The sequence below is a fragment of the Globicephala melas genome, chromosome 8, assembly GCF_963455315.2.
Source record: "Globicephala melas chromosome 8, mGloMel1.2, whole genome shotgun sequence".
Taxonomy (NCBI): Eukaryota; Metazoa; Chordata; class Mammalia; order Artiodactyla; family Delphinidae; genus Globicephala; species Globicephala melas.
Window position 1 is genome coordinate 10341242 of NC_083321.1, and position 11067 is coordinate 10352308.

General features: G+C 53.8%; 1 protein-coding gene across 1 annotated transcript; it reads left to right on the top strand.

Annotated features, from left to right (window-relative positions):
- Positions 1 to 236: 236 nt before the first annotated feature.
- PRPF19 (pre-mRNA processing factor 19) lies at positions 237 to 10683 on the top strand. The gene is made up of 16 exons (XM_030849333.2): positions 237 to 464; positions 2078 to 2227; positions 2410 to 2486; positions 3453 to 3594; positions 3678 to 3751; positions 3901 to 3963; positions 4846 to 4887; positions 5015 to 5089; positions 5412 to 5487; positions 5581 to 5690; positions 7111 to 7266; positions 7505 to 7574; positions 7808 to 7893; positions 8200 to 8370; positions 8517 to 8622; positions 10532 to 10683. The coding sequence occupies exons 1-16, from the start codon at positions 446 to 448 to the stop codon at positions 10627 to 10629; spliced, it is 1515 nt and encodes a 504-aa protein (XP_030705193.1). The 5' UTR covers positions 237 to 445; the 3' UTR covers positions 10630 to 10683.
- The last annotated feature ends 384 nt before the right edge of the window (positions 10684 to 11067 follow it).

Genomic DNA, 11067 nt, shown 5'->3' on the forward strand with positions numbered 1-11067 from the left:
GAAATTCTCGCATACACCAAATTTTGCAAGACTACGGTCTCACGGTCCCCGCCAGCTCCGGTCTCAAAAGGGTGTCGCTGAATTGATTGGCTTCAAAGTCCCACTGCATCATGGGAAATGTAGTTTCGGATCGCCTTTCCTATCCCCTGGGAGCGCTTTACGGAACGAGCCGAGAGGGCCCGGAAATAGCCGAGTAGTTCCTGGCGCGCCCTTTCCTGCCCGATTGCATTCTGGGAAAGGGCAGCTTCCGTTAAGTGCCCGAGGCTGAGGCGCGCGACCGGTTGCGGTCCCACGTGAAGCTCTAAGCGAGCGTCGCTCGGCGGGGCTGCTCCCCGCTCTTAGCGGAGCGTGCCGGAAGCAGCGGGGAACCGGAAGTGGCCCGCGGAGGCTCGGAAGCTGATCCCGGAGCCCGGTGTGAGGAGCCTTGGAACGCAGCGACGGCGCCATGTCCCTGATCTGCTCTAGTGAGTATTGGCTGCGGCCGATCTCGGGTCGCAGGAGGCCGGAGAGCCGAGCGGGAGGATATGCGGGCCGCTGCGACGCCGGGGTTGGGGCGGAGGTGAAAATGGGGCTCCCGGGAGGCAGGGCGGCGGCCTGTCAGCCCGGGGGTCCTCCTTCTTAAGTGTGAGGTGCATTTGCGCTGCGCTTCACAGTTTACATAACGCCTCAAGCGTATTGTCGCAGGCAGCACTGAGGCCACCCATCTCGTTTGCGCAGTGGAACTGAGGCCTGGATAGAGGGGAGCAGGTGCAGGGGAAACAGGAAACCCTAGGGCTTGTGCAGGATCCGCCTCCGCTGGCGCAGGGATGCGGGCCTCAGTTTCCCCATCTGCAAAATGAAGGCCTTGGCACTGGATGTTGTCTGAGGCGCCTCGCTTGGGTAGGCAGAACTTCTGCAATTTGCAGAAGTCGCACAGTAGGTCAGAGGCAGTGACAGGGCTGGAAGCCAGGTCTCTGTTGGTTTACAGCGCGCTTGCAAGACTGTGATCTCGTTATATCCTCATAAGAATTCTCCGAAGCAGAAATAAACATCTGGTTTTACAGATAAGGATGTAAGGCTCAAGGAGAATGTGGCTTTTGTAAAACAGTACAGCTAGTAAGTGGCAGAGCTGCATGATGGAGCCAGGTTCTCTGACCCTGAATCCATGCTCTTTTCAAATGCCTTGTCCTGTCTTTCCTTTAGGTGTTTTATTGAGGCGTGCAGAGGTTTTGCATTCTCATTGTTCATCCGGGTATTAGTTTCTCATTTTTCTCTCTCTTGGCTTCCTAACTCTCAAGCCCTTTACTCTTCTCAGAACCTCTCCATAAATCCAATACAAAGGGAAGAAGGAGCGAAAGGAAATGTGACTAGAAAAAGGAACCTTACGCCTTAAAGAGATGACGGTGTGCAAAGTATTTTCACATTCATTGTTTGAACCTTGAGAAAGATCTTTTCTGTTTTTCCCGGCTCCATCCTTCCTGTCATTTGCTCATCGGGTAGATGTTTACTGAGTGCCCGCTGGGCATCTGCATTGTTCTGGAAGGCAGAGACCAGCTATAATCCCTATCCTCAAGGGGTGTAAATGATAGCTCTGTTGGGGGTTGTTGTGAGGATGAGTTAAGCAGTGGAGAATGTTTACAGTCGCCCTTGGCACCTAGTAAACACCATGTAAGTGCTTTTTGTTATCATAGCACTTGGTACATCGCTTTGTAATTTCTTTGTTTGAGAATCCATCTAGGCTCTAGTTTGAGATTTGAATGGCTTCGTGTGTATCTCTCTGTCCTGCGGTATAATGGGTGCCTAAGCATCTTTGTTCAAAAATGAGATGGGCGGGGACTATTGACTGCTCTCTAGGTGCCTGGCTTTAGTAGTCCTGTAATAATTATTTATTGACTATCTGCCTGTCAGGAGACTGAAGGAGAAGCTAGTTAGGTGGCTGGGAAATGTTCTGGGTACCGTCCGAAACTGGCTCGGTGTCACGTCTTGATTGCTGTTAGCTGAGTGTAGGGACGTGTGGTCTTGTGGCGGCCAGCAGTAGGTGGAGCATCCCTGTGGCCCTTTCACCACCCCAGGCTCACTGCCTGCCTTTTCTCCGCAGTCTCCAATGAAGTACCAGAGCACCCGTGTGTGTCCCCTGTCTCTAATCACGTCTACGAGCGGCGGCTCATTGAGAAGTATATTGCAGAGAATGGCACAGATCCCATCAACAACCAGCCTCTGTCCGAGGAGCAGCTCATCGATATCAAAGGTGCCTGCTGGCGGCCTCAGTCCAGGGCCGTCCTAGCCCGGGGCCTGGGAGGGTGGGAGGGGGTGCCCGCGGGCTCAGGGAGGGGACGGTGGTCTGTTAGTGCAGGCTGAGGGGGAAGAGCGGGGGAGGGGCAGAGCGCCCTGGGCTGTGGGTTTTCACATCCACCTTCCCTCTCTTGGCAGTTGCTCACCCAATCCGGCCCAAGCCTCCCTCAGCCACCAGCATCCCCGCCATTCTGAAAGCCTTGCAGGACGAATGGGTAAGGCCCTGGAAGAGAACTGGTATCTTACCCACTTGAAAAGAAGGGATCACTGGGGCTTCCCTGGTGGCGCAGTGCTCGAGAGGCCGCCTGCCAATACAGGGGACACGGGTTCGTGTCCCGGTCCGGGAAGATCCCACATGCCGCGGAGCGGCTGGGCCCGTGAGCCATGGCCGCTGAGCCTGCACGTCTGGAGCCTGTGCTCCGCAACGGGAGAGGCCACAGCAGTGAGAGGCCCGCGTACCGCAAAAAAAAAAAAAAAAAGAAGAAGGGATCACTGGATTAGGACGTGGGGGTGGGAGGGATGGAGCATTACTTTCTCTTTTGAGGGGAGGGTGAGAGCAGAAGAGGAGCCTGCTTCTTGACCTCACACAGATCTGGGCTCCACGCTTTGTTCCTTGCCCACTTGCCTTGTCCCTGGGCAAGTTGCTCGTATCCAAGTCCTGCTTTTCCTGACCGTATGACATGGATTAGTGCCTGTCTCTCAGGGTTTGGGGAGAATTAGAATAAGATTAGAGTATAAACTTCATGATGTCAGGGGCTTATTTTTCTCATCAGTAGAGCCCCAGCACTGAGAGCAGCGCCAGGTACATAGTAGGTGCTCTAAAGTGTGAATGAACGACTACATCTTGAGGATTGTCTGACGTAGTGCCTGACGCAGTGAGGGCAATCAATAAATAGCAGCTGTAGCATTTTTATTCCCTTTGACAAGGTGACGGCACGACATCTGAGATGTGCCGGTAAAGTAGAGAAGATGGGGATGGGAAAGAATGGGCTCCCGCTCCTGTCTGTGTGCCCAGGGTTTGGCGTGCGCAGGAGCTCGGGGGCACCTCCCAAAGCGCTCAGAGTCACTCACATCTTGCTCGGGCCACCGGTACTGGTCTAGTCTTCTTATCAAGGGCTGACTCTTCTGCTGGGTGCTCCTCGCGCCTCCCCCACCCCCTCAGTGGCATCTCCCTCTCCCAGGACGCAGTCATGCTCCACAGCTTCACCCTGCGCCAGCAGCTGCAGACCACCCGCCAAGAGCTGTCCCACGCTCTGTACCAGCACGATGCCGCCTGCCGTGTCATCGCCCGTCTCACCAAGGAAGTCACTGCTGCCCGAGAAGGTAGAGCCTCTCGCCTGCCATGCCCCACTCTGGGCTGGGCCTGTTTTATAATAGCCTGTTTCTGACATTGTCTTCTCTCCCAGCTCTGGCTACCCTGAAACCGCAGGCTGGTCTCATCGTGCCCCAGGCTGTGCCGAGCTCCCAGCCTAGTGTTGTGGTGAGTGTCCCCCCAACCTCGCCAGCAGCCCGCGCACACGTGTGTGTGTGTGTGTGTATGCGCACACGCGCACGGTGGCTCACACAGCCCTCCTCTGCAAGGCTCTCTGGCATTTCTGTGCTCCTCACCTTCACCTTTCTGCTCTTCAGGGTGCAGGCGAGCCGATGGATTTGGGCGAGCTGGTGGGAATGACTCCCGAGATTATTCAGAAGGTATGTCGTGCTCTCACTTGGTGGGAAGGCTGATGGGTCCTCCCTTTTCACTATCTGCCTGGAGTCCAATACGAATAAAAATCCCATCCATTTGGAGATGAAGTCGAGTGGTACAGAGCACAGACTCCGACTAGGCTGCCTGGCTTTGTGTTTTGATATCACCAGTTATAAGCTTTATGACCTTGGGCTGACTTAACCAGTCCTGTGTCTAATTTGCCTTCTAAAGTGAGGATAATGGTACCTGCTTTACAGACTTGTGGGAATTTTAAAGATTTTGATTACTCTTAAGTACCGTTTGTTGCTCTCATTACGGTTCTTTGCAGACTAAAACATTTTGTTACACGTTTTCTTTTTTTTTTTTTGAGGGAGACAGAACAGGAGTGATCATTTTCATTTTACAAATGAAGAATCTGTAAAGAATGTGAGGTTCAGATGCAAAGGCACAGCTCACAAGAGGCAGAGCTGGCCCCTGAGTCCAAGTCCAGTGCTCTGTTGTACTCAGGGGATCCTCCTTAGTACGAGTTGATAGTGTGTGTCTTTTCCAAGCCGTTCAAGTTGTCAGCATGCATCTCAGCTCTCATCTCAGTGGCGCAGGCGTGGTCTGGGAACCGTGGCATTTATTGCCTCTGGCCTTGGGCAAGTGACTCCACTTCTCTGAGGCTCAGTTTCCTACTCTGTGAAATAGGGTCATCAGCACCCACTTCATAAGGTTGGAATGAAAGTAAACAGAGATCGTGCGCAGAAGCCTTTAGCACAGAGCTCGGCAGGTGATGAGTTCCTGGCGATGCTCGTGAAAGCGTAGATGTGACAGCATTCACCGTGTTGCTTTCCTGGCAAAATAATTTGTCTCACGTTGAGCCTATTCCCCTCTCTCTTCCCCAGCTTCAAGACAAGGCCACTGTGCTAACCACAGAGCGGAAGAAGGTGAGTCCTCCCAGGGTCAGGGGCGGGAGCTGGCCTGGAGGACGTGGCTGGCCCCTTAGGAGGAGGGGGGATGGCCGAGTCCTGCACTCACTCCCTCTTTTCTTGGGGGGCTTTTTCTTTCTCTCAGAGAGGGAAGACTGTGCCTGAGGAGCTGGTGAAGCCGGAAGAGCTCAGCAAATACCGGCAGGTGGCATCCCACGTGGTGAGTGGCGGAGTCCTGCAGACTTGGAGACACGGCTCTCCCAGGCTGTTTCTGGGGTGGGGCAGGTCAGCGTGGCCTCTGGCCCTGCCCCGTTTCTAGTCTTGGCTGCTGAGTTGTCAGGCTTCTCTTCCTGCCCAGCTCTGGCTTTCCCAATAGCCAATGAGGGACTGACTGCATCCAGGCAGAAGTCCAAGTGCAGTGGATGAGGAACAGGAGTCACTTATGTTCCCGGGGGCCGGGGCCGGGGCCGGGGCAGTTGGGCGGCTTTGTGGCCTGCCTTGATTCGGCCGTGACTGGGTTTGATGTGGCTCTCTCTGCACAGGGGTTGCACAGTGCTAGCATTCCCGGGATCCTTGCCCTGGACCTCTGCCCCTCCGACACCAACAAGATCCTCACTGGTGAGAGCGGGCCTGGGGACAAAAGTACCTTCTTCAGCAGAGGGACTTGGGTGGGCCTGACGCATTTTTGGATCTCATTTTGGTCCTCTTCAGGTGGGGCAGATAAAAATGTCGTCGTCTTCGACAAGAGTTCTGAGCAAATCCTGGCCACTCTCAAAGGCCATACCAAGAAAGTCACCAGCGTGGTCTTTCACCCTTCCCAGGTAAGGGCTCTCCTAGCACCCTCAGCCCTCATTCCTGAGCCCTGTTTCAGTGGTTTAGGGGCCCAGGACCAGACCCCCACCCCGTTGCCTCCTTGGTGAAGTGACATGGGCCTGAGAAGGAGTGCCGACTCTCCAGCTCAGGCAGTTAGGGGCTGGGCTTGGGGTCGTGGGGTTGCCCTCTGCTCTGTGTCAGAGCTCCTGAAGCGTGGCCTTCAAACCGGGGGGGAGAAAGGAATTGTGTAGTTTGAAAAGCGTATTCGTTGAAATGTTTTATGTTAGAAAAGGGAAAAAACCCTACAGTGTTTATAATACAGACTGTAGGAAATAAAGCTCAACAGGATCTTGCCTCGTGTATCTGAGGAGGACAGAGGGGTCTGTCTTCCTGCGGTCCTCCAGGCTGAGGGTGGAAACGCGACGTTAACCGCTGCAAGGGGTGTGGGTTAAAACAGACGGAGAGCTGCTGCTTTAGAGGGTAAGCAGCTCGTTTGACCAGATTAATGACATGGGATTTGAGTTTTTACGTCTAGGACAGTTTGGGACTGTAGAACAAGTGGCTGGATGGATCAGCTCTTCCCAGAGTCTTTTCTCTGTACCTTTAAGGAAATTAGAAATAGAAAAATAACATGGTGAACTTTTCATTAAACTAGATATGTTCCAATTGAAGCACTGTTTTCCTGCTTACTGCGAGTTAATGTTATTTCTCTCATGCAAGTGCATTGATGGAAGATGGTAGTTGGTTTTACCTTATAGTTTTTAACGTCCTAACTAACCAAAATAATTGGTTGGTGACACCACGTAAGTTTTTCTGGGAACTAACTTGCCCCCGGAATCCTTAAGTGTGGGATGCACTGGAACATGCCCTTGCAGCCCCTTCCGGGCCTGGTACTGTTCAGACCTGTGCCACCCCAGACTATTTAAGTAAACTGAAATTTAAAATTCAGTTTCTCAATTGCACTAAGCCACATTTCTCTGGTCCTGGAAAAGGGTTGTGGGAAATTTCCCTCTGGTGCAGTTATCCTTTTTACCACTAGATGGCAGGGCCTCCCGCCGTTGGCCAAAGGCTGCTTAATTTCCCATTCTAATAGCATTTACCCTGGGGTCCTCTTAGGCATCGTAGGGGCGGATGGGTGGTTCCAGGCAGGGCAGGGCTGTGGCTGTCCCCAGCCCTCTTCACGGGCCTCTCACTGTCGTGGCCTCTCCCGTTGCGGAGCACAGGCTCAGCGCCCATGGCTCACGGGCCCAGCTGCTCCGTGGCATGTGGGATCCTCCCGGACTGGGGCACGAACCCGCGTGCCCTGCATCGGCAGGCAGACTCTCAACCACTGCGCCACCAGGGAAGCCCCTGAGCCCTCTTTTGTAAGATGGTTGTGGTCCATCTCTTCTCTGTCTGTGATCATCTGTCTCCTTGCGTTCCTTTTAGGAGCTGGTGTTTTCCGCCTCGCCAGATGCCACTATCAGGATTTGGTCTGTTCCGAACGCCTCTTGTGTACAGGTTGTTCGGGCCCATGAGAGTGCTGTGACAGGCCTCAGCCTCCACGCCACTGGTGACTATCTCCTGAGCTCCTCTGATGACCAGGTGTGGTCCCAGCCAGGGCCCCAAAGAGGCTCCTCGTCCCCAAACTCCTATATCCTGGGAGGAGGGAGCATCTTACCAAACCACAGCCGGTTCCGCAGAACCCCAAGGAGAATGTTCCCTCTACCAAGAGGGGCTGGCCTTGCCAGGGTCTGCCGGCCTAGAGTCTTTGCCTTCCTGAGGGGCCACCAGAACCTGGGGACCCACTGTCTTACTGGCTCCGTTGTCTCTGTGTTTTCAGTACTGGGCCTTCTCTGACATCCAGACAGGACGTGTGCTCACCAAGGTGACCGATGAAACCTCTGGCTGCTGTAAGTTGCCTCAGAAGCGCTGGGCTCTTCATTTGCTGTGTTTTGTGTATTTTAATGTCTTATTTAGTCATTTGCTCATTTGTTCTAAAAACACACTTAACCACCAGTACCTGCTGAGAGCCAGGCGTGGCGCCAGCCCGGGGAGCAGTGGGAAGAGCGAGGAGCCTGCCTTGGCTGCACTTAGTCTTAGTCTCCCCTGGGGCGCTGACGCACGGCTGTCTCCCTCTCCGCAGCCCTCACCTGTGCGCAGTTCCACCCTGACGGACTCATTTTCGGGACAGGAACCATGGACTCTCAGATCAAGATTTGGGACTTGAAGGTAGGACGCGGTGACCTCCATCTGCGGCCCAGGGCTGGAGCTCTTGGAACTGTGCAGTGTGGTGAAGTGTTTATGGTACCTGGCCCCAGGGGTGTCCCAAGAGTGGACAGTGGCTCTGTGTGTGTGTGTGTGTGTGTGACAGTAGGTGTGGTCTGGGGGCCCCAGGCTGGGCACCACCCCTGCTATTCCTGCTGGTTGTCCTCCCTGAAGGATGGAAGAGGACATCTCAGAAGTAGGACTTTGATGAGCTCCATTTTCTCCCCCTGACCAGTGGGTGACATTGTACTCCCTGCCCCCCAACTGTAGGAGCGCACCAACGTGGCCAACTTCCCTGGCCACTCGGGCCCCATCACCAGCATCGCCTTCTCCGAGAACGGCTACTACCTGGCTACGGCGGCTGATGACTCCTCTGTCAAGCTCTGGGATCTGCGCAAACTTAAGAACTTTAAGACGTTGCAGCTGGATAACAACTTTGAGGTGCGCCCCCTCCCTCCCCCCAGCTCTCTTGGTCGCCTCTCCTCCTCATTTGTTGGTTATTCACTGAATTACTCTAAACTGCCTCTGTTTATCCCCAGTTGCTCATAGTTGCTGCTCTCATGTGACCTCTCTCCTGATTCTGGCAGGTAAAGTCACTGATCTTTGACCAGAGCGGAACTTACCTGGCCCTTGGGGGCACGGATGTCCAGATCTACATCTGCAAACAGTGGACGGAGATTCTTCACTTTACAGGTAGAGGCTGGCCCTGGGATGCTGAGGTCTCTGGGTGCCCTGGCCCAGAGGAAAGTGGGAAGATCTCACTGTGTTAGGAATTTCTAGGGGTAGGCTTGCATTTGCCAAGGCCGCTTTTAATCACTATCTGAGGCAATAGAGTTTAATGGCTAAGACAATGAACTCAAAGAGTCAAACTGCTTGGCTTTAAATGCTGGCTCTACCACTTGAATCTGTGTGACATTGGGTAAGTGACTTAACCTCTCTGGAGAATGATAATAGTACAGTTGATCCTTCACAGATTCAGCCAACTGTGGGTCGAAAATAGAGCAAAACTCGAATTGGCCACACACTGGCAACTGTTAACATTTATCTTGTATTTACAGCTATTTACATAGAATTTATGTTGTGTTAGGAATTATAAATTATTTAGAGATGATTTAAAGTATGTAGGAGAATGTGTGTAGGTTATATGCAAATACTACACCATTTTATATAAAGGGCTTGAGCGTCTGTGGATTTTGGTGTCTGCAGGAGTTCCTGGAACCAGCACCCCTCAGATACCAGGGGAGGACTGTACATACCCAGTGGGGTTGTTGTGAGGTTTAGCTGAGTTTATATATATACATGTGTTTAGAAGAGTTTATATAAATATATAAACGTATAAAATACAAATGTACATAACGTGTAAACGTATAAATACAGAATAGCAATACACATAGATGTATGTGTTTAGAACAGTGTCTGGCAGATAGGAAGGACGTGCTACTGTATCATTCAATATTGTGTCTTAGTCCATGGAGGATTAGAGCAATAAACAAGGCAGGCCCAGTGTTGCACTAACGGAATTTCTGGTCAGCTTGGGAAGGCAGATGTAGAGTGACTGCACCAGTGATTACTTAAGTGTGGTGCTAAGTACTAGAGAAGACGAGCGTGAAATGCTGAGACGGTGGATAGCAGGGTTGGCAGCCTCATAGTCGTGTGGCCTCGGGTATGTGACTTGCCCTTTGGAGCTGCAGTTTCTTCATCTTTCAGTGGGCATTCTGACACTGCAGGTTGTGCCAGCTGGTGCTGTGGAGGCGCCTGCACGGTGACAGGGTGCCTCTTGCACCCTCAGGAGCTGGGTGAACGGCGGCTGCTGTCTTTGTTGATGAAGTTCTTGTCCTCATTAGCAGATTGTGGGCAGGGCACAAGCACCTTCTCCCACCCCAGATTCTCCTCGGTGTGTGTGTCCCCGAGGTGGCCAGGCCTGACTGTGTGGCCCACGAGTTTTAACCTTCACTGGGCCCTGGTGCTTTGGTTTGCAGCAGAGTTAGGTGGAGTGGAGGGCTGGAAGCACAGGGTGGCTTTGTAGTGGGGAGCTGGTGGGCCGGCTGTGATCCTAGGAATTTGCACTGATGCCCATGAACTGCCCGAGCCCACCGAGGAGGGTTGCCCAGCCTCTTCTGCCCCTGCCCCAGCCCTGCCCTGCGCCAGGGGCCCAAGTTTCCTGGAGTTAACCCCATGAGCTAGAACCAGCTGATAGAATATTCCAGTTACACACAGGGAGTCAGAACTAAATACATACCAACCAGCCTAGCTCCCAGTCAGTTCTCGGACTTGAACCGAGCCGAGCAGAGCCGAATTGTAGCTGCTCCAAAAGCTTAGGTGGGGGAGACTGGCGTTCCACTCAGCCCAGCCACAAAACCTGCGTGCCTCCCGTGGGCCAGCACCGAGTGAGGCCCTGGAGCTCAGTGCTGTGCGGGTCAGACTAGAGCCCTGGCCTCGGGGGTTGACAGGCCACAGGGAGGTCGATACGGGCAGAGGCCCGCAGGATGAGGAACACTGGTGGGGGAGGACTGGATGGGTTGGGAGCGAATCATCAGGGGTCAGTGCTGAGACCCCGAGGAAGAAAAGCCGCCTCACCATTGTCTCTTGTCTCTCCCCACAGAGCATAGCGGCCTGACCACGGGGGTGGCCTTTGGGCACCACGCCAAGTTCATTGCTTCAACAGGCATGGACAGGAGCCTCAAGTTCTACAGCCTGTAGGCCCCGGCCCTCCTGACAGGGGCTGAGCCTCATCTCAGTAGTGGGGTAGCGTTAGGGGTGGGGGGTGGGGACAGGGGAAAAGAGACTACTGGGGGGTGGGGGGTGTATGGGGCGGGACATTCGCATCATTTCCCTCTGGTCCGGGCGGTGGGCTGAGAGCCGCGGTGGCATGGACACCCTCATCCGTGCAGCCTCCGGGCCCGCTGGGAGCAGCCGTGGGGCAGAGTCGGGGTGAGGCTGAGCCACGGGAACTGTGAAGGGGCTGGGCCGAGGGCTCAGGCAGGTTTTTGTAAGCAGCGATCTAGTTTTCATTAAAAAAAGAAAACACCAACACAGCCACCTTCCTCTGTGTGTCTGTAGCAGGGAAAGTCAAGGGGGGGGGGGCACCAAGTAGGACTCTGGCCACCAGGATGCCCATCGTTCTTTTTTTTTTTTTCA